Genomic DNA, 26,740 nt, shown 5'->3' with positions numbered 1-26,740 from the left:
TAGAAAAATTTCTTTCCTGCAAGAGTGGTCAGGCATTGGAACAGGCTGCCCAGGGAGGTGGTGGAGTCCCTGTCCCGGGGAGTGTTGGGGAAACATGTAGATGTGGTGTTCCAGGATATCACTTAGTGGTCATGATAGCTGAGTAACCATTGGACTTGATGATCTTAAAGGTCTTTTCCAGCCTTAATGATTCTATGATTGTGTATCCAGCCAGGGAAAATGATGGTGGGCAGGGATCTGTTGTCAGTGTTCGTTCTTGGAAGCAGGGATGCTGTTGTGAAGAGCCATACACACCTGCCATGAAGAGGTACATATAGAACAGTAGAAGTAGATGTGAAGCTCTGAGATTTTGCTAGTGTTTTATTGCTCTTATGAGTTCTTCACAGCAACATTTAAAATACTCTGTGGTCACATCATTGAGTATCCCACACTGCTGGGCAAGCTGGGCTGCTGAAGAAAAATGACCCACCTTTGAAGAGTCAGGCCAACTTACTATGTCATGGTAGATGTAGAGTTCACTGAAAGGATGACTCCACTGCAATGATGCTGATGTCATGACTCTGCATGGTACCTAACAGCACTAGGTGTCTGCAAGAGGACAAGATGTAGCATTGAGAGAAGGTGGATGTACAGATTGGGGATTTTTGTTGACCTGAAAATGAAAAACCCCAGCCACTCAGAACGTTTTCCCAGGCCTTCTGTGATGGCAGTATCTTGATTTAAATGTTCTGGCTGTCAAGGGATGAAGAAACTTCTCATATCTTCAAGTATCCTGTGGTTTTAAACGTTTCCTCAGGAGGGAGTGTGCCATGACCCTCGTCTGTGAAACCTTTATGGGTCATTTCCCCTTAAAAAAAATTAAAACAAGTTGTCTGGCTTCTCTTTCAGGCTCCTGTCCTGTGATAGGACAAGGGGCAGTGGACACAAGCTGGAAAACAGAAGGTTTCACCTCAGCGTGAGGAGAAACTTCTCTGCTGTGAGGGTGCTGGAGTCCTGGAGCAGGCTGCCCAGAGAGGTTTCAAGAGACTTTCAAGACCTGTCTGGATGCATTCCTGTGTGACCTGCCCTAGGTGATCCTGCTGTGGCAGGGGGGTTGGACTTGATCTCTGGAGGTCCCTTCCAACCCCTAACATTCTGTGATTCTCTGTGACTTTACCATACAGATCTTAGCATTTGGTCAACTGCTAAGTAGTCCCTTTCCTAAATACATCATTGAACTGGTATGGTTAATTTTTATATGTATTTAATGCATTAATATGAACATAAATAACAAAAATTGCAATTGCTTATGTATTTATTTAAATAAAACATAGTAGTTTGAAATAACGTAGCAGAAAACCCATCTGACACCTCTGGAACTAGACATAGACTGTTCCAAAATGGTGAAGTGTTATTTATACGCTGCCAGCAGTGATTTAAGAACTTCACAAAGAAATGGAAAGGACAATCATCTGTATTCCTGCTCTGAAAAACACCCCATTGAAGTCAGAGTTCAGAATAATTGCCACATTTCTTTGCAGTCATGGGCAGGCTGGGGAACTCTGAACCTACATGAGACTGAAGAGTTGATAACCTCAGTAATACTCCCTGCTGATTTGCACTGATGAAATGAAAAAGCTTAAATTACTTCCTTTCATGCTTTTCTTGCTCTGCAGGAAGAAGATTCTAATGTCCAAAATTGTTAACTGTTGGAAATTGCCTTTCTTGGTTCCCAAGCAGTAACACAGTGCCTCAAACTGTGATAAAATGCAGTGCTGAGCTGAGCTTTCAGTGTTGATCAGGACACTTCCATGGCTAAGATATATCTTCTGTGCAGCTGACACAAGAAGGGGGAAAAAAAGAAAAGTATTAGAAAGGAATCAGCATCAAGGCAGGGGATAATGCAAAGCTGCTGTGTGTCACACAAGCTCTCTAGGTGACTGCTTGGACTCAGGGGTAGACCAATCCCCCCTGCCCGAGGGTTTCCCTTGCTCCTTGCCTGTCCATCTGCTGAGGTGTGGTTTTTTTGGGCTAGTTTTGAGTACAAGTGTAGCCCTTTTTTCAAGTACTATATTTATTACAAGGTCCTGCAGATTCCCAGCATCCTTCCTTTGTGCTGGGTTCCTGTCATTGCCCATCTGTGAACTCCAGGTGCCTCATTTCCTTGGCTGCTTTAACACGATGTGGTGACCTTCTTGCATCCTGTCCCCACCTCCCCGTCCTGCTCTGCTTATAAAGAGAAGTGTCAAAGGGACAGAACCAAATCATAGAATGGCTTAGGTTGGAAGGGAACTTTAGAGATCATCTACTCCAACCCCCTGCCATGGGCAGGGACAACTCTCAACTAGACTTGGTTGTCCAAAGCCTCATCCAATCTGGCCTTAAACGCCTCCATGGAAGTGGCATTCACAACTACTTTGGGCAACCTATTCCACAGTCTCACTACCATCTTACTGAAGAACTTCTTAATACCCAGTCTAAACCTACTCATCTTAAAATCATTCCCCCTAGTCCTGTTGCAACCTCAGCACTTGGGTAAGGTGTCTTGTGTGGCTGTGGGGATATGCACTGCTTGAAGAGATGGGTAAAAAATTGGGTGATGGAAGAGTGGTGGGGAATAGACTTAAATCCAGTTGACTTCCAGGGATGAGTGCTGTCCCCAAGGGCTCAGCACTAGGGCCATTTCTCTTTAACATCTGGGTGAGGAGATCCAGGTACCCTCACTCAGTTTGTGGATCACACTAAGCTGGGAGGGAGTGTTGCTCTGCTTGAGGCTAGGAAGGCTCTGTAAAGGGACCTGGGCAGAGGGGATCGATGGGCTGAGGTCACTTGTGTGAGATTCAACAAGGCCAAGTGCTGGGTCCTGCACCTGAGTCATGACCACTCCATAAAGGCTCCAGGCTTGGGGCAGAGTGGCTGGAAACTGCCCAGCAGAGGAGGACATCAGGGTGTAGTTGACAGATGGCTGAAGATGAGCCAGTGTGTGCTCAGGTGGCCAAGAAGGCCACCAGCATCCTGGCCTGGATCAGCAGTAGTGTGGCCATCAGGACCAGGGAAGGGATTGTCCCTCTGACTCAGTACCGGTGAGGCCACAGTTTGAGTACTGGGTTCAGTTTTGGGTCCCTCACTCCAAGAAAGACGTTGAAGTGCTGGAGCAGGTCCAGAGAAGGGCAACAAAGCTGGCGAAGGGTCTGGAGAACAGGTCTGGTGAGGAGCAGCTGAGGGAACTGGGCTTCTTTAATCTGGAGAAAAGGAGGCTGAGGGGAGATCTTGCTGCTCTCTATAACTCCCTGAAAGGAGGCTGGAGTGAGGTGGGGTTGGTCTCTTCTCCCCATAACAAGAGGTAGGATGATAGGAAATGGCCTCAAGTTGCACTAGGGAAGGCTTAGGATGGATATTAGAAGAAACTGCTTGACTGAAAGTGTTCTCAAAGACCGAACAGGCTGCCCAGGAAGATGGGAACTTGCACCTTCCTAAAATAAGTGCTGGATGGGTCATACTTATTGTGTAATCTGTAATGGCCAACAAGTTGTAGTCTTCTGACTAAATCTTTGTGCTGAGTTGAGTATCTGGGAGCAAAGAAAACAAAGAGGGGTGGGCATGAAGTATCCCAGTACCTGAAGGGGTAAACAGTGATAGGACTGTAGTGATAAGATGAGGGGCAATGGCTTTGTGCTGGAAAAGGGGAGATTTAGACTGGGTATTAGAAAGAAATTCTTTACAGTGAGGGTGGTGAGACACTGGAACAGGTTGCTCAGAGTGGTTGTGGATGTCCCCTCCCTGGAGGTGTTCAAGGCCTTAGATGGGGCCTTGAGAAAACTGGTGTAGTAGAAGGTGTTGCTGCCCATCTTGGTGTGGTTGGAACTGGATGATCTTTAAGGTCCCTTCCATCCCAAACCATTCTATGGTAGCACATGGTGGTCTAGATTGTTGTTTTACCCATCTCTGGAGGTATTTTGAGCTTTTTGTTTGAGGCTAGGTGCAAAATAGTCTGTGTGAGTATACCTCGTGTGAGCATGTTCTGAGCCAGATTTCCTGTGAGCAGGGGAATCTATGAGCACAAACCTCTGAGTCTTCACTTGGTGCTTGGTTCATCACAGCTTCTCTGCTTGGCACTGGGGTAGTCGCTCAGCCTCTCATCTGTAAATCATGGTGAGGCTGTTTCCTCTTTCTGGTTCTCTCTCTTTGTAAGTCCTGTTTTATTTGCCTCACCATGGTCTCATGGGGATTACTGCAGCAATAACTATGAATGACCAGTGATAGAAACTGATAGAACAGGGATTGGAGGTGCAGCCTGTGTCACTCAAGAGGAGCACCTAGGGCACTTGTGTGCATCTAGAGTGTTTCCTCAGAGTAGATGGGCTTGGCTTCTTCATAATGTATGTGCTTCAAATAGGATCTTCAGTTCTTTGCAGTTGATAAAGCTTATTTTTAACAGAGGGCTTAAAGTAAAAACTTCCCTGTCCCTAATCCTTAATGTTGGAAGCTCCAGGAAAGCATGGCATGGACAGCCCCATAGCAAGGCTGTGTGACTCAGCCATTTAAAGGGCAGATGAAAAGGAATTCAGAAACATAGCGCTCTCTAAATGTTCATTTTTCTATTCAAACACACTCTATCAAAACTGAAACTAGTGTGAGAATGAGCATTGTTAGTATTCTGCTGGAATTTAGATTATTCATGGATTCACTGAATGGTTTAAATTGGAAGGGACCTTGAAGATCATCTAGTTCCAACCCTCTGCCATGGGCAAGGGATACCTTCCACTAGACCAGGTTGCTCAAAGTCTCATCCAACCTGGCCTTGAACACCTCCAGGGAGGGGGCATCCACAGCCTCCCAGGGCAACCAGTTCTAGTGTCTCACCACCCTCACTGTAAAGAATTTCTTCCTAATATCCAGTCTAAATCTGCTTACCTCAAGCTTAAAGCCCTTGCCTCTCATCCTATTACTACAAGCCCATGTAAAAAGTCCGTTCCTGGTTTTCTTGTAGGTCCCCTTCAATTATGCTCAAGTTGGCTTGTGTCTGCACTAATTCTTTGATGTAACAGTGTGGAGGTATCTAACTCATCTCTCTTCTTTTTTCTCCCCTCTAGTTAATGGTCTAGTGATGCTTGGATTTGCAGGTGAGCTTTACTTCTAAAATGAAAACTCCTCTTTTTGTTCTGTTGATGGCGCCATTTGAGAAGTGCTTCCACCCCATCTCAGTTCAACTGATCAGCTCTCATGTATTTTTTACAGCTGGCTTTGTCTGTTGGCCTGATCAACAGGGAGTGTTGTTGTCCTTGTAAAGGCCAGTCTCAATAGCAATGGTAAAACTACAGGGATGTTCATGCTTTCACAGAATCCTCACGTAATCATTAAGGTTGGAAAAGACCTTCAAGACCAGGGACTCCAAACGTTAAGGCAACACTGCCAAGACCACCACTAAACCATGCCCCTAAGTGTCACATCTATACATTTTCTGAGCACTGCCAGGGATACTGACTCCACCACCTCTTTGGACAGCCTGTTGCATGGCCTGACCACTGTTTCAGTGAAGAAATTTTTTCTGATATCCAACCTAAAACTCCCCTGGCACAATTTCAGGCCATTTCCTCTCATCTTCTTGCTTACTGGGAAGAAGAGGCCAACTCCCATCTTGCTCCAACCTCCTTTCAAGGAGTTGTAGAGAGCAATGAGGTCTCCCCTCAGCCTCCTTTTCTCCAGAGAAAACAACCCCAGTACCCTCAGCTGCTCCTCACCAGAGCTGTTCTCCAGACCCTTCACCAGCTTTGTTGCCCTTCTCTGGATGTGAACATCTTTGATCAATGACATAGAACTCTCGTGTTGTTGGGTTGCTCCAATTACATGACTCTGTTGGAGCTTTTTCTATAACCCTGCAAAATACTGAAGTTCTGAAGAACCAAAACCAAGGCCATGTAAAATCCATTTAAACATTCTGCTGGGAATGGGCTGGAGGAAACTGTCAGTGTACATGATAGTGGAGGAGAAACTTGTATTTTGTTGGATTTACAGGGTTATAAATCAAGTGCTGGGTGGCTGTTTAAAATACTCTGCCAGGGAAAGCACATTTGCTTAACTTCTATCCAAGCACGCACGCAAGAATAGTGCGGCCAGCAGGAGTAGGGAAAGGACTGTCCCCCTGTACTGAGCCCTGGTGAGGCCACAACTTGAGTACTGGGTTCAATTTTGGGCCCCTCATGACAAGAAGGATAGCGAGATGCTGCATGGTGTCCAGAGAAGGGCTGGTGAAGGGTCTGGAGAACAGGTCTGGTGAGGAACAGCTGAGGGAACTAGGGTTGTTCAGCATGGAGGAGCCTGAGGGGAGGCTTCATTGCTCTTTACAACTCCTTGAAAGGACAGAGTGAGCTGAGTGTTGGTCTCTTCTCCCTAGTAACAAGTGATAGGAAATGGTCTGAAGCTGCACCAGGAAAGGTTCGGGTTGGATATTAGAAGAAATTTCTTGACTGAAAGAATTCTTAAACAGTGGAATGGGCTCTTTAGAGAGGTGGTTGAATCCCTGTCCCAGGAGGGGTTGAAAAGAGGCAGAGATATGGTACTGAACACATGATTTAGCCCAAACTTGGTCAAGTTCAGGAATAGTTGGACTGGATGATCTTGGAGGTCTTTTCCAACCAAAACAGTTCTGTGACTGTATATAGTAATGAAAAAGCTGAATTGTGACTGTGGGAATTAAAGCCCTTCAGCTGGTAACATACAGTGATGTTTCTGATGGTGTCATGTTGCTAGTTGAGCAAGGTTCAAGTGTGTAAGCTTGAGAAACTCTCTCTGCACTGCAGTGTGTGATCTCTAGCTCCAATTAGCTTTTAGCTAAAGCTGCAAATGGGCCATTGTACATTGGTATGAGTAAAAGCTAAGTAAGGTTAGAAACATGACTAGATGCTAGGTCTAAAAGGTGATGGTAGCCTGTAGCACTTCACACTCAGTTGTGTTTTAAATACATTTACATAAAGGTGTATTTTATCTATTTTGTAAAATTGATGAGCAAGTTGAATGTTTTACATTTTGCAGCAGTGTAAGTGGCAGGCAGAGTTATGTGAAGGAGTTTGGATGTGCAGGATGTGTTCAGACTTCCATTTCAGTGTTTGAGATTGAGGGTGCTTTCTGATTTTTACCCAGGGGCATATCAACAGACTCGTCTCTGCAATGAATCTCTCATGTTAGAAAAGTTGCCTGCCTGTGGGAAGTCCTTTGAAGAGATGATGAAGAAAGTGGACTCCAAAAAATGGTGCAACCTGACAGAATTCATCATGTAAGACTCTTAGTTTTGGTTTTGATAGTTCTCACCTTATAATGATGTTTGTCCTTTAAAAAGATGAATCACCTCAAAAACCTGAGAACAGTCCCTTGATATATCCCTAATGCATGCAGTGTTTGTCTTCCAGATAAATTAGTATCCTCCTGTATTTGCTTTCCAGCTGCAGAGGGCTGAGCTACAGCTCTTCAGTCCCTGCAACAGAGACCCAGCTCCGAACTGGAAGAGTGCCCAGAACAGAGCACTTCAGTAAGAGCTAACCCATGGGCTAATCAATACTAACTGCTATTGCTTTCAACTCAGGCAGTTCTGGTTTATGTTTAACCCATATTTTTGTGCATTTTAGGCAAATGGTACTTAAATTAGGATTTTTTTTCCTGTGAAACCACTGAAGTGATGTGCTATTTCCTCTGTTGGTAGCAGTGCAGTTCCCTCACATAGTCACAGATTGCATTGAGTTGGAAGGGACCCCCAAAGGTCATCTTGTCCAATCCCCCTGCCACCTGCAGGGACACCTCCAACTAGATTAGGCTGCCCAGAGCCACATCAGGTTTGACCTTGAATGTCTCCAGGTATGGGGCCTCCACCATCTCTCTGTGCAACTTGTTCCAGGATTTCACCACTGTCACTGTACCTAACTTCCTCCTGATGTCCAGCCTAAATCTACCCTGCTCCGGGTTCAAACCATTGCCCCTCATTCTATTGCTACAAGCCCTTCTCAATAGTCCTTCCCCAGCCTTCGTGTGGGTCTCCTTCAGATATTGAAATGCAACTCTAAGGCCTCCCTGGAGCCTTCTCTTCTCCAGGCAGAACAGCCCCAACTCTTTCAGCCTCTGTCATCTTAATGAAAAAAAAAAAAAAAGGAATTGGGAATATTTCCCCAGACAGATTTTCACAATTCCACCTCTTGTGTGAAGTTGTCTTGTCCTTCTAAATGAGGTGTCCTACTAAAACTGATGCAGTTTCTTTCTTTGCCTGCCAGATAACATGGAGAAGGTGAGCACCACCCATTTTAATTTTTAAACCAGAGCAAGGTAGATTCAGTTTGGACATTAGGAAGAAGTCCTTCACAATGAGGGTAGGGAAATATCAGAAGAGGTTGCTCAGAGAGGTGGTTGAGGCCTCACTATGTAGACATCCAAGGTCAAACTTGATGTGGCCCTGAGCATCCTGGTGTAGTTGGAGATGTCCCTGCTGACTGCAGGGGTGTTGGACAAGATGACTTTTGAGGGTCCCTTCCAACTCAGGGCAGTCTGTGATTCTGTGACTGAAGGTCTGTGATCTGGCTATACTGAGGGTGCCCTTTCTATTTTTTTACCTCTTATGTCCTGTGGTTGCTGGAGGTATTTAAACATCTCTCTATCAATCTGCACACTCTGTTCTGAAGGAAACTTGCAGGGCTTGTGTAATTGGTGGCATTTTGTCTCTGTGGAGCATCTACTTCTCCCGAGCATGTCTGCTCATGCGTCGTGCGTGGTTTTCGGAAGTGCTGAGTACCCTCTACACCAACTGAAATCAGAGGAAGCTGCAGGTGTTCAGCACTTTAGAAAATGAGGCTCAAGTGAATTAGGCCTGGTGTGGTGTGAGCCAGTGTGAAGCAAAACATCTTCCTGGATTTGCTGTTTCAGGGGCTGGCAGGGTGGCCACAAGCTACCTGTCACCACGTCTCTTACGGTATCATTTAGCCTCACATGGGTGCTTGTCTCATGTGACCTTTGGTCTTATCTCCTATTTAGTATCACTTCATGTAATGCAAGAGTCTGCAGTCACTTGATGCAAGATTTGCACTAGCTGATCACAAACAGACCTGACAGCTAATGAAAAGTTGGAGTGCTCTGCTACGTGGCAGCAGTTCCCCATGTTTCTCTTACTGATGACATGCATGTTGAGATGTCTCACTGCTTGATAATGTTTCACAATCAGAGAATAGTTTGGATTGAAAAGGACCCTAAAGATCATCTAGTTCCAATGCCCTGCCATGGACAGGGACACCTCCTACTAGACTGGGTTGCTCAAGGCCCTGTCCAACCTGGATTTTGAACAACTCCAGGTCTGAAACCTCCACAACTCTGGGCAACCTGTTCCAGTGCCTCACCACCCTTGTGGTGGTGAATTTTTTCCTAATGTCTAAGTGAAATCCACCTTCTTCCAGTTTGAAGCCATTACCTCTTCTCCTGTCACTCCATGCCTCTTCCAAAAGTCCCTCCCCAGCTCTCCTGTAGCCCCCTTCAAATACTAGAACCCTGCTTTAAAGTGTCCCTGCAGCCTTCTCTTCTCCAGGCTGAACAACCCCAACTCTCTCAGCCTGTGTTCCTAGGAGAGGCGCTCCAGCCCTCTGATCATCTTTGTGGCATCTTCTGGACCCGCTCTAACTGTTCCATGTCTTTCATTTGCTGAGGGCTGCAGAGTTGGAAGCAGTGCTCCAGGTGAGGTCTCTGCAGAGTGAGGCAGAGGGGCAGAATCCCCTCCCTCCACCTGCTGCCTACTCTGGTTTTGATGGAAATGGTTGGCTCCAAGTTGTGAGCACATTGTGCCAGCTCATGTCCAGCTTTTCATCCACCGTTTTTATCCACCATTAGTCCTCACATTTTTCTGTGAGGATTAATATAGAAAATAGGGCTGGGGACAGACTTGTCAAAAGTATCTGAAAACTTAAATATGGTGAGGGATCCAAGTGGATCTCACAATCTTTTAAGCCATTTAGACGTTGTGAGTTTCTGTGGTTCGTGATTGGACAGCAGAATGTGGACAGCCAGAAATACTTCACAAGAAAGGTAAAACCTTCAAAAAACAGCTGGAGCCATTCACAGGTTTGCTGTTGCTTTTAGGCTATTCAGAGGGAGCCCTGAGGATGAAAAGGTGGCTGAGTGGTTTGAATGACAGGAAATTATGGTACATGGCAAGTGAGCAAGCAGAGACTGAAGTGTGGGAGAAAGCAAACTGCAGAGTTAACAAAAGCAAATGGACTTTTTATTTGCCAGGAGACAGGGAAGTGCAGAAAGCTTCTGATTCTTGGTGTATATAATAACATCTCTGTAATACTTCTGTATTATGTTCTTAACATTTATACAATCATAGTTGGAAGAGACCTCTTAGGGTAATTGAGTCCAACCTTTGACCTAACACCACCATGCTGAGTAAACCACTTCCCAAAGTGTCATGTCCACATGTTTCATACACACCTCTAGGGACAGCGAATCCACCACCTCCCTGGACAGCCTGTTCCAATGCCTGAGCACTCTTTCAGGAAAGGAATTTTGCCTAGGATCCAACCTAAACCTCTTCTGGCACAATTTCAGGCCATTTCTTCTTGTTCTATCACCTGATACTAGGGAGAAGAGACCAATTCCCTCCTCACTCCAGCCTCCTTTCAGGGAGTTGTAGAGAGCAATGAGGTCTCCCCTCAGCCTCCTCTTCTCCAGACTAAACAATCCCAGTTCCCTCAGCTGCTCTTCACCAGACCTGTTCTCTAGATCCTTCACCAGCTTTGTTGCTCTTCTCTTGGATCTGCTCCAGCATCTCAATGTCCTTTTTGGAGTGAGGGGCCCAAAACTGAATCCAGTACTCAAGGTGTGGCCTCAGAAGTGTTGAGTACAGGGGACAGGGGTATTTAGCAACAGCAGCTAGATATTTAAAAGTAAGAGCCCAGATGAAGATGGGAGTGCCCAGAGCTGACTTCCATGAACCTGGAGAAGTGTTCCTTATTTTAGCTGCATGGATTACTTTCTGTTCTTAGGTAATGAAAGAGCTTTCTAACTGCTTCCAACTAGGTCCTGGAAGCAATTTAGCAAGAACAGAGAGTCTCTAAACAAATCTCCATGTTTCTCCCAGCCCTAACCCCTCTGGAAATCTGGGACTGAAATGTGCTCATGCTGGTTCTCAGTGGCTCATTAAGCTTTTGGCCTCCTCCCAAGCATCAGTATCTCCTTCCTTCTCTGAATCCTCATTTTCGAAATGGTTCTGAGTGTACTTATTAGCATTTCAGTGATTTTTGAGCCTGGAGAGATGGCCATTAGGGACATCTGCTCTGCACTGCTGTATGATCCAGGCCATGTCATCTGCCCAGCAGTCACTGTTTTATACCACCTGAGAGGGAAGGAGTATCTTAGGGGAAGGTATCAATTCTTCATTTGAAAGATACCAGATAACTAATAATCCATTCCTTCTGCAGCTGAGTTGTTCCAAAGAGTTTGCTCTTCACAGTCAGGGGGAAATGAGTTTTCTTTCTCATCAGTATGTCTGATTCCAGTTAGCAGCCATTGCACCTTCTTACATTTTTTGTTGGTACAGTACAATTCCTTCTGTTGTCAGAAATCTTTTTTTTTCCCCAATTAAATACAAGCAAGTCACTGTGAAGTAACTACATGATCACTTTTTTCTTTTTTTTTTTTCTTCAGTAAATTAAGATCAAACTTTTAAAGCCTGTCAAGGTGTTTCTGTGTGAAGAAAGGTTGAAGGAACCTGCACTTTACGTAGCCTCGTGTCAGTGCAGTTTATTTCTCATGAGGTGTTTGCCTTGAAAACCAGGGACTGCTGTCGTAGATGCTGGAATTTTCTACTTCTTTAACAGGATGGTCTTCCTTTGGGCTTTCCAGACAGACAGAGTTGCTGCTTTTCTTTTAATCAGTCAGTGAAATGCTCATATTTTCTCCTTTCACAGGTTCAGATCCATAGATTCAGTGTATTGGGTTGGAAGAGACCCTCAAAGGTCATCTTGTCCAACCCCCTGGCAATCAGCAGGGACACCTCCAAATCCATCAGGCTGCCCAGGGCCACATCAAGTCTGATCTTGAGTGTCTCCAAGGACAGGGACATTCCTGGGCAACCTGTTTCAGTATTTCACCACTCTCACTGTGAAGAATTTCCTCTTGATGTCCAACCTAAATCTCCCCTGCACCAGTTTCAAACCGTTGCCCTATCACTGCAGGCCCCTCTAAAGAGTCCCTCCTCAGCCTTCCTGTAGGTCCCCTTCAGATATTGAAATGTAGTTATAAGGTCCCAGATCTAAACCCAGGACTCAAGGTGTGGCCTCACCAGTGCTGGGTGCACGGAGACAATGACTTCCCTGCTCCTGCTGGCCACACTATTCCAAGCCAGGATGCTGTTGGCCATCTTGGTCACCTGGGCACACACTGGCTCATGTTAATCCTGCTGTCAACCAGCACCCCCAGGTCTTTAGTAAGGTTGCTGTGAGTAGATGTGTACTGCAGTAGATGCACTGGACTGGTGGCTGGTAGCTTGCACCCAGAAGGTGGGCTCAGTTTGTCAGTACTCATTTACCAACTGAAACAGCAAATAGCTCAAGATGACAAAATCATAGAATTGTCAGGGTTGGAAGGGACCTCAAGGATCATCTAGTTCCAACCCCCCTGCCATGGGCAGGGACACCTCACATTAGATCAGGTTGCTCAGCGCCACATCCAGCCTGGCTGCAAAAACCTCCAGGGATGAGGCTTCCACCACCAACCTGTTCCAGTGTCTCACCACCCTCATGGTAAAGAACTTCTTCCTAACATCCAATCTGAATCTACCCATTTTTATTTTTGCTCCATCCCCCCTAGTCCTATCACTCCCTGACATCCTAAAAAGTCCCTCCCCAGCTTTCTTGTAGCCCCCTTCAGATACTGGAAGGCCACAATAAGGTCACCTCAGAGCCTTCTCTTCTCCAGACTGAACAGCCCCAACTCTTTCAGTCTGTACTCATAGGAGGGGAGCTCCAGTCCTCTGATCATCCTGGTGGCCCTTCTCCGGACACCTTCCAGCACCTCTAGATCCTTCCTGTAATAGGGGCTCCAGAACTGGATGCAGTATTCCTTGCAGGAACTGTGCCAGCAGTTTAGAGGTGATATTGGAAAGGACTCTGCAGTTTGGTCTCATGGCTGTCAGCTGATGTGCCCTTTCAATGCCTTTCATAACCTCTTTGAATTTCACTGTGGCAGCCACATCAGTAGTACAAAATAATCTTCATGGAGCTTATTGTTAAAGATTGTATCTCAAAGTAAGCAATACATAAAGTTTTTGGTGGTAAAACAATACTGTACATCTTCTTTGGTGTGTGTGGAGGGTTAGACTCTGTGATCTCTGGAGGTCCCTTCCAACCCCTACCATTCTGTGATTCTGTGAGCTGACAGACTGGCATCAATTCTGCAGTGCAAGCATCTTGAACAGTAGATTTTTAGAGGCAGTGAACATACAAAAGAAAATAAATGTGTTAGGAAAGCAAGCACATAATAAAAACTTCTGTTCCTTCTGTTTTGGTTTGCAAGACAGTTTCTACATTCTTGTTTTCTAAATGGATCAACCATGATCATGTAATAACCCAGATTAACTCAGCAGAGGCAAGCCCCCAGATATTCTTGCTTCAAGCTACATCTGGTATTAGTCATGTGGTTAACTGTTGACAGCACAAGAAGGTATGAATTAATCCTACCCATTTGTTCTGTATTTGGGGCTTTGTTGCAATCACAGAATTGTATCATCTAACCATGCTGAGAAAAGTGGTTTACATGGTTAATTGAAAAGTCTCCAACTTTATTATATACCCTTGCAGAACAGTAGGCACTTCAGAGTTGGAAAGTGTATCACAGAATCTCACATGGTGGGGTTGGAAGGGACCTCTGGAGATCATCCAGTCCAACCCCCCTGCTAAAGCAGGGGCACCCACTGCAGCTTGTTGAGGATCACAATGTCCAGATGGGTTTGGAATCTCTCCAGGGAAGGACAATCCACAATCTCACTGGGCAGCCTGCACCACAGCTCCAGCACCCTCACAGCAAAGAAGTTTCTCCTCATGTTCAGATGGAACCTCCTGTGTTCCAGTTTGTGGCATTGCCCGTTGTCCTGTCACTGGACACCACTGAGAAGAGTCTGGCCCCAGCCTCTTGTCCCCCACCCTTTAGCTCTTGCTGAGCATTCAGAAGATCCCCTCTCAGGCTGCTCTTCAGGCTAAACAGCCCCAGGGCTCTCAGCTTTTCCTCCTCAGAGGGATGCTCCAGTGCTCTCAGCATCTTTGTAGCCTTTGCAGGACTCTTTCCAGTCTCTGTCCTTCTTGAACTGGGGAGCCCAGAACTGGGCACAATACTCCAGATGTGGTCTCACCAGGGCAGAGTAGTGTGAGAGGAGAACCTCCTCAACCTGCTGGTCACATTCTTCTTAATACACCCTTCTTGGCCACAAAAGCACATTGCTGGCTCTTGGTGAATTTGTCCACAAGCACTCTCAGGTCCTTCTCTGCAGAGCTGCTTTCTAGCAGGTCAACTCCTCACCTGTACTGGTGCAGGCTTTTATTTCCCACAGGTGCAGGACCCTGTGATTGTCCTTATTGAACTTCACGAGGTTCCCCTCTGCTCAGCTCTCCAGCCTGGCCAGATCTCTCTGAATGACAAGACAACAAGATAGCCAAGACAACAAAATACCCAAGACAGCCACTCTTAAAGACATGTGTCACCTTCTTCAGCCTACTGTGTGATTTGCAATGGGCAGACCCAGATGTTGCTAACTTCATTGCTCAGCATGATGGCAGTGAATGAAATGACTGTGATGCCTATGAAAAATAATAGAGGTACAGTAGGTTTTTTTGCATTAGATTATTTCTCTGATAAGGTCTGAAACTGTAAGGGGTGTGGGATGAACAAATGTTGCCACAGCATGGTGTGTAGGTGAACATTGGAGAGCACCATTCTGTTCAGCTTCCATGAAATGGATGTTTGTCTTGGTTGTACAAATGTCCTTCACACATTTCAGTGACTGCTGACGTGGACTATTTCATAGTAAGGTATCAGTTCATAACATAGATGGGTTTTGGGAAGGGTCATGTTCATTCTGGCATCTAGAGGTGGGTTCTGTGGCTGCCTCCATTACAGAGCTTGTGGAACCAGGCCATGAACCACTGAGGCTGTGAGTCTGATTTTTATCTGCAGAAAGATAGGTTAAGCAGCAGGATGATCTTAAGGTAGTCTATGTTATGTATAATTTATCACTTGCACTGTAATCTGTAATGGGTGTTTGCCTGTAGTGAGGTGGGGGTTGGTCTCTTCTCCCTAGTATGAGGTGATAGAATGAGAGGAAATGGCCTCAAGATATGTTAGGGGAGGTTTAGGTTGGTTATTAGGAAAAATTTCTTTCCTACAAGAGTGGTCAGGCACTGGAACAGGCTGCCCAGGGAGGTGATTGGGTCACTATCCCTGGAGGTGTTCAAGAAACATGTGAACTGTCCATGTCCAGATTGCAGCTGTAAAGGAAGTCTTTATTATTACAAACTGCAAAAGATCACTGGTTCTTAAACGAGTATTGGATGTGATTTGAAGTTTAAGATCTGTAATGAATCACCTCATTTTTAACTCTTGTAGTTTGTGTTCTGCTTGGAGAAGAAAAGAGCTACCATTCTCCACACAAAGCAAATGTGGTTTGTCCTTACAGGAATTTAATTGGTGTATAAAAGCCCCATTTTCCATAAATAATCAGGAAAAAAACCCCCAGAGACTTGGCATGCTCATCAGCATTATGCAAGGAGGGCTACGGAAATTATGATGGAAAGTTCAGCTAGGAAGCAGCTAAATTTTGTGCTTTATTTGTTCAAGTGCCTATTCCCTCTGTGCAGATGCTGCCGTGGGAGTTTTTCAGAGTAGAAGCCTGGTTGAGCTGTGATTTCTGTTTCAGAGCTGGATATCATCAGATATTCATGGATTCATAGAATGGGTTGGGTTGGACCTTGAAGATTATCTGCTTTGAACCCCCTGCCATGGGCAGGGACACCTCCCACTAGAACAGATTGCTCAGGGCCTCATCCAGCCTGGCCTTGAACACTTCCAGTCAGGGGGCATTCACAACCTCCCTGGTTTAGTGGGCAAGGTGGTATTGGGCTGACAGATGGCCTTGATGATCTTGGAGGTCTTGTCCAAGCAAAACAATTCTGTGATTCTAAAGGAGCCTTACGGTGGACATGTCCACACAAAGTCTCAGTACCAGCTGCAGTGAAATGTCACAGAATCAGAATCCTCTGGGTTGGAAAAGACCTTTCAGATCATCCAGTCCAACTGTTCTTTAACTCTACCAAGTCTGGTGCTAAGCCATGGCCCTCAGCACCACATCTCTGTAGCTTTGAAACACCTCTGGGGATGGAGATTCAACCATCTCCCCGAGCAGCTTGCTCCAGGATTTGAGAACCCTTTCAGTCAAGAAGTTTCTTCTAATGTCCAAACTAAACCTCCCCTGGGGCAACTTGAGGCTCTTTCCCCTTGCCCTGTCACTTGCCCCTTGGGAGAAGAGACCAACCCCCACCTGGCTCCAACCTTCTTTCAGGGAATTGTAGCAAGCAAAGAGATCTGCCCTCGGCCACCTGCTGGCTGAGCAACCCCAGCTTGTCATCTTCCTGTAAAACCATCTGGATTGGGAATGATACCAGTCTACTCCCCAGGAGAATGGAGCTGAGTACAGCTGTCTGCAAAAGGAGATACATGAGCTTGTTTTGAGGTGTGTGTTGGGGAGGCTGTACTGTTTCTAACCGTGGTATTGCAGCATTGCACTGCCTTGCTTTAGTGGCTTAGTGATCTGCAGAGAGAAAAAAGCATCTTTTTATTTCAGATTCATTTACCAGAGGACTAAAGGTTATGGACTAACCATGCATGTACATGGTTGGTCCATAACCTTTAGTCCTCTGTTAAATAAATTACAGGGGAAGTATCAGTGTTAGGGGTTACCAAAGGCCTTTCCAGGGAATGATTAGTGAGGAACAATTATCTTGCTACTTGGCCAGAGTTCAATCTCTTTTCATTTGATGGTACTGAAGGCAGGAGGATTTTGACAGCATTATGTAGATTGTTTACATGGAAGCTTTTTTACTATGGAGTCCATCCCCTCTAAGAACAGCTCCTCCTTTGCCTGGGTCTGGAAGTGGATTTGAATAGAAATAAAACAAAGGGCTACAACGATGCTGAGGGGTCTGGAGCATCTCTCTTACCTGAAGAGACTGAGCAAATTGGGGCTTTTTGGTCTGGAGAAGAACAAACTGAGGGGGGAATCTTGTAAATGCTGATCAATAGCTAAAGGGTGGGTGGCAGGAGGATGAGAACAATCTTTTTTCGGTGGTGCCCAGCAATAGGACAAGGGGTAACGGGCACAAACTTGAACATAAGAAGTTCCATCTAAACATGAGGAGGATGATGGAGCACTGAAATAGGCTGCCCAGAATGGTGGTGGAGTCTCCATCTCCAGAGACACTGAAATCCCACCTGGATGTGTGACCTTCTCTAGGTGAACTTGCCTTGGTAGGGGGGATGGACTCAATGATTTCCAGAGGTCCCTTCCAGCACCTACCATTCTCTGATTTTGTGTGGTTGCTGTTGAGGGATTCCATTCTAGATCAATGCTTTAGCTGTGTTTTTGTTTTTCTTGTTCCTGAATTGGAGGATGGGTTAGGATGTTTTGGTGAAGGAGGAACTCTATTCCTCAGCTGCTTCTCACCAGACCTGTTTTCCAGACCCTTCTCTAGTTTCATTGCCCTTCTCTGAACCTGCTCCAGCACCCCAATGTGCTTCTTGTAGTGAGGGGCTCAAACTGAACCCAGTATTCAAGGTATGGCCTCACCAGTGCTGCATTCAGGGGAACAATCCCTTCCCTGATCCTGCTGGCCACACTGTTGCTGATCCAAGCCAGGATGCTGGTGGCCTCTTGGCCACCTGGGCAGATGCTGGTTCATGCTTAGACAGAACATTCTCCTCCACATACGGTCTCATTCTCTATCCAGATACCACCTTGTGGTTAAGCTTTCTCCTCAAAGTTTTAGACCTGTAGATGTTTTTTTAGCTCAAAACACAGAATTCTATTTTAAGAATTCATCTGCTTGCTTTCAGCTTTCAGTGCCTAATGAAGGGCCCCCCTGCCATTCTGCTTTCCATCAGATGTCAGGGTTAGTAACACAGCTGCTGGTGTTGGACCAGAGCAGAGGGCAGGCACTGGACTTCCTAAAATAGTCCTAACTCCACAGCCCTGCTTGCACTGTTCCATGTTAAGCTGATCCTGAGTGGAGATAGCAGAATTGCTGCTGCAGACCTGGGGACCTCTTTACCAAGGCACTTGTTAACGAGCAGCTTTGCTGTGTCTCAGGAGCTTCCACAGAAATGAGCTGTGGTTTTAGCTGGGGTCTTTATCAGCTGCTCTATCATCAAAGCTATAATTCAAGTGAACTTTAGAAACTGAGCAGTGATGATTTAAAAGCAGTAAGTCACAGATGACCTTGTTCTTGTCATAAAGAAATGTACAGTTTTAAGCCAGAAATGCAAAGTGGGTGGTGGGTGTGTTAACTGACATGGTAACTCAGTAACTGTTGTGACCAGCAGGGAGGAAGAGCCTCCTGCACCCCAAAAGAGGAGGAATAACCCCTTGCTCCAGTACAAGTGAGGGGTTGATTTGCTGGAAAGCAGCTCTGTGCAGAAGGACCTGGGTGTACTGATGGACAACAAGTTCACCATGAGCTTTTGTGGCCAAGAAGGCAATTTGTCTCCTGGAGTTATTTCAGAGGAGTGTGACCAGGGAGGGAGGCTCTCCTTCCCTCCATTCTGCCCTGATGAAGCTTTATCTGGAGTTCAAGAGAGTCCAGCAGAGGCTACAAAGCTGCTGAGGGGCCTGGAGCATCTCTGTGAGGAGGAAAGGCTGAGAGACCTGGGGCTGTTTCGGCTGGAGAAGAGCAGCCTGAGAGCAAAATCTTCTCAATCCTCAGCAAGAGCTAAAGGGTGAGGGGCAGGAGGATAGGGACAGACTCTACTCAGCGGTGGCCAGTAACAGGACAAGGAACAATGGACACAAACTGGAACCCAGGAGATTCCATCTGAATATGACAAGGAACTTTGCTGTGAGGGTGCTGGAGCCCTGTAGCAGGCTGCCCAGATTGGTTTTGGAGCCTCCTTCTCTGGAGAGATTCCAAACCCACCTGGACATTGTGATCCTGGGCAAACTGCTGTGCTTTAGCAGGGGGGTTGGACTAGATGCCCTCTAGAGATATCTTCCAACATCTACCATGCTGAGATTCTGTGAAACTGATGAAGGGGTTTGCCTCAATTTGTCAACTTCCCAGAGAATTCCACTTCCCCACTAAAATAGCTCAGGTGTCTTCATTGTTACTTTGAAAGCTGGGTCAAGAAGGATTTCTTTGGCCATTTCCAGCCTTCTTCATTTCAGTCTTTCTCCCTGTTGAGTTCATGATGAAGTAATGTGCTCCGATGTGAGTCATTGTTCATGCAATAGCAGAGGAAATAATAGTTTAGACAAACTGTGTTAACACCACACTTCTTGAGCCAAGTCACTGCATGGTATCACCGGAGCAGCACCATGATGCTGTAATCATCTCTAAGGAGCAAAAGCAACTCTTCTCTGGAGGACACAGGCTGTGAATAACCATTGGCAAGGCAGATGTTTGCAGAGCTTTTCAGCCCTTGGCTTGCAAGGTGTCAGATCCATGTGCTGCCCTTGCATCCTGCATTCCCCTGTGCCCTCCCCAATGTATTCCCTGTACCTGCGTTTCTCTCGACAGGACAGGTGTGAGTTTGCCAAGTGGCTGAGAGCTTCTGCAACCTGGAATAGACTCTTCCCTGTATTAAGAGATGACATCACAATTCATCTCTGATGACAGTGATGGCTGCTTAGGAGGTGCATAGGAGCAGTTGGATACATATGCTGAAGTTTTTGTGGGAGTAGGATTTGCCTTTGCTTACTTTTTGGATGGTTGTACTCAGTGATCCTCTGAGGTCTGAAACAATTCTGTGATTTTTGTCTAATTCATATTGGCTCCTACAGACATGAGGTAGTGATGGCTTCAGAGAATACCTCTCCTCTGAAAATGATGGTCACCCCAAATGGGCTGAGTTTATAACTAAGAAGTCATTAAAATGTAGCTCAGGAGCAGCAGAAGGCAGAAGTCACTTGCTCTAGTAGAAGCTTCTGGCTTGGTGAAATTCCAGTGCTACTCCATTTCTGATCTTAATTACATAACACTACATGTCAGGCTACATTTCCCTCTTCTTCCAAATTTGCTTGATGTAGTAGTCTCTGTTGCTCATTGGAGATAGGTATTAGGTAAGTAGACTACTGCTTGCCTCTACAGTTGCTCTTTATATTTACATTTTCTTGATGTATCTTTAGGAAGTTAACAACAATTTAGTAAGAGGTGCACATTTTAGGGTTTTCAGTTAGGTTTCTATTTTCCAGACAGCTGTTGATGTGAAATCACAGGTGGAGATCTGTAATTATGGTGAAGGACACTAAACTGTGTTTATTTTCAACCCGAGTGAATCTGTCTCTGTCACAGTGCCTCTTATTTGCTGGCATGAGAGTAAACTATACTTTAGAATGTTGCCATTAAACCAGTAAGGGTTGAGGTTTTTTGCCTTTTCTCAGCTCTACATTCATTTCCTTCCTCATGTTTTGTGGTGCATTATTTTCTTCTGGCTGAAGAGATACACAAGCACAGGTCAAGTATCAGGTGATAGAATGAGAGGAAATGGCCTCAAGCTGCACCAACCCAACCAGATGCTGGGGTTGGACAATAGGAAAAATTTCTTTCCTGCAAGAGTGGTCAGGCATTAGAAGAGGCTGCCCAGGCAGATGGTGGAGTCACCATCCCTGGAGGTGTTAAAGAAATGTGTGGACATGGTGCTTGGGGGCATCTTTTAATGGCCATGGTGCTGTTGGGTAATGATTGGACTCGATGACCTTAGAGGGCTTTTCCAACCAAAACAATTCCATGATTCTATGGAATCTGATTGGAATCAAACATTTATTAACCCCTGTCCTCCTCTTATAAAACCCCAACAACTTGCAGATGAATTGATGGAAATGCCCACCCTATAGGTAGGAGGATCCAGTTGCTCCTTTCTTAGGCAGCTGCTACCCAACACCACAAAGAGGATGTTTGAAGGTGAACTATGTGTTGCAGTGCAGATACTCTAAATTGCTAAATTAGGTAAATATTTCAGTGAATTGAGCTTTTCTAGCAGACATCTAATTATGAAATAGTTGAGACCATTTTCTTTCTTACATTCTCACAATTGTGTGAAGGAACAGTTGTTTTGCAGTTTTTTTAATTTTATTTTTTTCTGGTGAGAGAGGGCATTAAGAGAAAACTGAGAAGAATTCAAGCTATGAGGATAACACCTTTTATTTTCATTTCTAGGGATTCAGTCTTTCAAACACAATGTAATCCCCTCATTATTTTTATCTGGCCTTTGGCAACATTTAACCAGCTTTTTCTAGCTGTGATAGAAATGCAAAATCAGTGGGAAATGTTTTTGTTTACACCATTGTACAATCAAAGAATCATTAAGGTTGGAAAAAACTCTTAAGATCATTGTATGGAGCCATCTGCTTTTTTTTTTTTTTTTTAACACCTCCAGGGATGGTGGCTCCAGCACCTCCCTGAGCAGCTTGTTCTAATGCCTGACCACTCCTGGGGGAAAGAAATTTTTCCTAACGTCCAACCTAAACATCCCCTGGTGCAGCTTAAGGCCATTTCCTCTTATCCCATCACTTGTTACCTGGAAGAAGAGACCAACTGCCACCTTGCTCCAACCTCCTTTCAGGGAGTTGCAGAGAGCCACAAAGTATCCCCTAGGCGTTCTTTTCTCCAGGCTAAAAACTCAGCAGCTCAGCAGCTCCTCAAAAGAGCATTTATGAAAGAAATCCACAGAATTGGTGGAAAAACAGGGAACTTTTACAGGGTTTTACAACAAAAGAAAAAAAAAAGATAAAAAGAAAGATAAGAAGTAAAAAGAAACATTTTCTGTCATTAAATTATGCAGTACTTCAATGTGCAGTCTGCTCTGGTGACCTGGGTTTCTTCTTAGTTTTGGTATTCTGCATCAACAGATGGGCAGATGAGGTGGCTGTGAAGACTTGGAGCTGCTGTTGATGGGACAAGCTTCCTCCCCAGAACATGTCCTGGAGCAGGGTTGGAGCAGAGCCTGGGGTTCTCTGGAGCCCTGCCTGGTGCCTGTGCCAGACAGAGCTCTGAGTTGTCTGTGCTGCTGGCTCTGCCGCCTCTGAATCGCTGTCAGACCTTGTAGGCTTGCCTTTAGATGTATTATTCTTCAGGTCCTCTTGGGTTGTCTCTGCCACATTCTGCTAGATGTTTTCAGCTGCTAATTTAGTCCAAGGACATAAAGAATGGATGCTACCAGGTCACACGGAAGAATGACACTGTAAAAATAACACCCAGCTAATATTTGTGCTTTATTTTTAGCTTATTTCCTGTTATTTCCCTGCAGCTGCTGGTGTTGTCACAAGACCTTCCTTTCCAGTTTTAAGCTTTGCTTAAAGTATATGTACATTGTACATATGTCATGGAATCACAGAGTTGGACTGGATTGGAAAAGACCTCTAAGATCATTTAGTCTAACCCTCAACCTGTGAGCACCATGGCCATTAAGCTCCAGGTGTCATATCCATATATTTCTTGAGCACCTGCAGGGATAGTGACTCCACCACCTCCCTGGGAATCCTGTTCCAGTGTCTGACCAATCTTTCAAGAAAGATTTTTTTTTTTTTTTTTCCCTGCTATCCAACCTAAACCTCCCCTTGTACACCTTGTACAATTTCAGGCCATTTCCTCTTGTTCTATCACCTGCTACTCGGGAAAAGAGACCAAGGCCCACCTCGCTCCAACCTCCTTTCAGCTGGAGTTCTAGAGGTCTCTCCTCTGCCTCCTTTTCTCCACACTAAACAACCCCAGGTCCCTTAGCTGCTCCTCACAAGACCTGTTCTTCAGACCCTTCACCAACTACGTTGCTCTTCTCTGGACCTGCTCCAGCATCTGGATGTTCTTCTTGGAGCGAGGGCCCCAAGTCTGAACCCTGTAACTCAAGATGCAGCCTCACCAGTGCTGAATACAGGAAACAATCTCAACCTCATTCTTGCTGGCCACACTATTGCTGGTCAAGGCCAGGATGCTGGTGGCCTTGGCCATCTGGACATGCTGCTGGCTCATGTTCAGGTGGCTGTCAGTCAGCACCCTCAGGTCTTTCTCTGCTGGGCTGTTTCCAGCCACTCTGCCCCAAGCCTGTAGTGTTCATGGGGTGGTTGTGACCCAAGTGCAGGACTCAGCAGTTGGTTTTGTTAAACCTCAAGTGTATGCCAGAGCATCCTGGTATGGTTTTCAGATTGTCCAGCTCATTTGCTTATGAGTAAAGTGGCATCAGCTTAAACTCCCTGAGAATGAGAACTACGAGGAGGCTGCGGAGGGATCTTTCTGGGGCTTTTTCTTCTTCCATGAACAGCCCTGTGTGGTGGGTTGATACACAGCTGTTTTGCAACCTGTATTCTCACCCTCTGTGCTTGTAGCACGGGCAGGCAGATGTTTGCCCTGAGAGACAGGCAACAGACAGTGGACTTTAGCCTTGACCCAAGCCCTGAATGTCCCTCCCCCATGACCTCTCCATGTTAGGGCCCTGTGGTGCTTGATGTCAGACTGAGTCATTCAGCAGGAGTTACCCTAGCTCTGCTTACTGAAAGGCAGGGCAGGGCCTCCAGATAACGGTGCAGGATGCTGTCCCTTGAGGTGTCATCTGGCTTCTTGCTCTTTCCTTTCTATTTTTAATTTCCCTTTGAAGTGAGCTTATGGAGTCATGCAGGACTGAAAGGAATATTTAAAACCACAGCAGACAATCGTTCAGCTTCCTCATTTCTTTCCCTGTCCATGTCCTGACCAGACACCCTATGTCTTCTCCATTTCCAGTCTCCTCCCCCATACTCCATTTGCTTCCTGAATTTCTTTGGCTTGTGATAACACCACAAAACCCATCAGAGTCCTTGTCCAGGCTTATTGTTTCCTTTTTCTCTTTTTTTTTTTTTTTTTTTCCTGAGGGATGGTGAGTTCTTATAAAGCTTAGCAGATGCTGTATTGCAATGAAGTGTCAGGCATTACCAGGAGTTCCTAATCTTTTGTGAACGTTGCCAATGTGTAATTAGATATTTTTAATTTTTTTTCCCCTTCTGGGCATTTGCTGGAATTGGAAAGAAGATAAAGGTTGTCACAAGCTAACTTTCTGTGAGTTTATTTTCCCCTTGTCTTCTTACAACAGAACTGAAAATGTTTGCACAGTGGTGTGTGTCGCGGCTCAGTCTAGTCTCACATCATTTTCACCACAACATCATATCCAGTGGCAGATGATGCACAAATTACCCATGTTTTGCTCAGTATGTCCTGTTCTTGGGCACATTTGGTTTTTAAAGATCATAGGCTCACAGAATCATAAAATGGTTTGGGTTGGAAGGGACCTTCAAGATCATCTAGTTCCAACCCCCCTGCCATGGGCAGAGACACCTTCCATTAGACCAGGGTGCTTAAGGCCCTATCCAGTTTGTCCTTGAACATCTCCAGGGAGGGGGCATCTATGACCTCCCTGTTCAACTGTCTCACCACTCTCACTGCAAAGAATTTCTTCCTAATCTCCAGTCTACATCTTCCAGCTTAAATCCATTGCCCCTCATTCTATTGCTACAAGCCCTTGTGAAAAGTCATAGAATCAACAAGGTTGGAAAAGACCTCAGAGATCATCAAGTCCAACCTATCACCCAGCACCTCATGACTAACTAAACCATGGCTTCAAGTGCCTCATCCAATCCTTTTTTGAACACCTCCAGGGACAGTGACTCCACCACCTCCCTGGGCAGCACATTCCCATGGCAGATCATTCTTTCTGTGAAGAACTTTCTCCTCACCTTGAGCCTAAACTTCCCCTGGCACAGCTTGAGACTGTGTCCTCTTGTTCTGGTGCTGGTTGCCTGGGAGAAGAGACCAACCCCCTCCTGGCTACAACCTCCCCTCAGGTAGTTGTAGAGAGCAATAAGGTCACCCCTGAGCCTCCTCTTCACCAGGCTAAACAGTCCCAGCTCCCTCAGCCTCTCCTCATAAGGCTTGTGCTGGAGACCTCTCACCAGCCTCTTTGAGAATCCCTGGAGATGTCTCTAGTGAGTGGGTTCTAATTCTAGTTAAGCAGTGTTAGGGGGTCCTGGCTGTAGTAACAGCACCCAAAGGATAGAGTTTCGACCACTGTCCATCTGGGATCTCAGAATTTCACATGAAATCTCCCTGTTGTACATCCAGGCATTAGTTCCCACACTGTGAATCAGTTCTCCTGGCTCATTGTACAGTGTTTGATACCCACAGCTTCTATTAAAGGTCCTTCCCTTGAGTATCTACATGACAAACCCACTCTTACAGATTCCATGGCACCCTCTGTAGCTTTCCCCAAGTGCATATGTGTCCTGTTTAAACTTCTCTTGCTTTTCTTCTCCTCCTAGGTATTATGACAACTTTACCCAGTGCACAGAGCGTGAAGCCAACAGTGCCAGTTGCTTTTGGCCAAACCCCCTTGCTGAGGGCTTCATCACTGGAATTCATAAACAATTCTTTTCAAACTGTACTTCAGACAAGGTTCACTGGGAAGATCCACCAGATGAAATTCTCATCACTCTGATCTTAATCCCAGTCATGTTGACATGTGCCATGATAACACTGGTAGTGTGGTGCAGCAAGAGAAGCGATATCCTGGTGTGAGCTCTTCCACAAGGCTGATTTTTTTTTTTCCTCCATTTCCTCCTTCAAAAAACGCTAAGGAAATAGGACAAAGAGAGAAACTCGGCATAAAGACTTCAGATCTGCTGACATGGACCTGTGAGATACTGAGACAGAGACAATGCTCCTGTGAGCAAAGAGCTGCCTGCCTGCTGCCGAAGGTCACTGCTCCTGAGCTTGGCCATCAGTGTTGCTGGTGCAAAGCTTGCTACTTCCGCTGGACCTCATCATCATGGAATTCAGAAGCAGCTCCCAGAAACAGGAGAGTTCCCAGGGGATTGGACCTTTTAGCTGCAGAAGAAGTAAAGTGACTTTCCTGTGGGCAATGCTGGTTGTCAACGTAGGTTTCACAAAACCGTATGTGAGTGTGTGTAGGCGTGGTGTGACACTGACTGCAGGGCAGGTGACATCTCTGGAGTTTGTGTGCAGGGCACTCGAGATTTTCACCTGTGATCTCTGTGACTGGGGTAGAAGATCCCTGGCAAAGGAGCGGAACATGGATCTAATGAAATGGCAGCTTTTCCTGGAAGCAAGCCAAAAGCATCATTGTCCAGAACTGAAAATATTGTCCTGCCAAAGGAACAATGCCTTGTGCCCAATGACTGTGCCTGCATGGGAATTACAATGCCACTTTGTACCATCCTTTCTAAAACACCTTTAAGGATGGCTGCTTGGGACTGTATGGCTTACCAACAAGCCCTGGGGAGAGCCAGAGGTCTCATTTCACAGAGCTGGAAAACATGAGGGCAAATGGATTATAAATCTACTAAGGAGTAGTGAAGAAACTTTCACACACCAAACGATTTTTCCTCTTTTATAATTATTCTTTTTGACGACTTGTGTTCACTGTGTGCTCCCCTCTCCCACATCAGTTTGTGCAAGTGATATCCCACAAATGAATACAAAGGTCTCGTCTTGACTGA

General features: G+C 45.7%; 1 protein-coding gene across 1 annotated transcript; it reads left to right on the top strand.

The window, feature by feature from the left end:
* Positions 1-2,559: 2,559 nt before the first annotated feature.
* On the top strand, positions 2,560-25,955 carry RAMP3 (receptor activity modifying protein 3). The gene is made up of 4 exons (XM_054385132.1): positions 2,560-2,563; positions 5,073-5,102; positions 7,120-7,252; positions 25,544-25,955. Exons 1-4 carry the CDS (start codon positions 2,560-2,562, stop codon positions 25,797-25,799), a joined length of 423 nt encoding a protein of 140 aa, XP_054241107.1. The 3' UTR covers positions 25,800-25,955.
* The last annotated feature ends 785 nt before the right edge of the window (positions 25,956-26,740 follow it).

The sequence above is a fragment of the Indicator indicator genome, chromosome 11 (assembly GCF_027791375.1).
Source record: "Indicator indicator isolate 239-I01 chromosome 11, UM_Iind_1.1, whole genome shotgun sequence".
Classification (NCBI taxonomy): domain Eukaryota; kingdom Metazoa; phylum Chordata; class Aves; order Piciformes; family Indicatoridae; genus Indicator; species Indicator indicator.
This window is presented reverse-complemented; position numbering and strand designations above follow the sequence as displayed.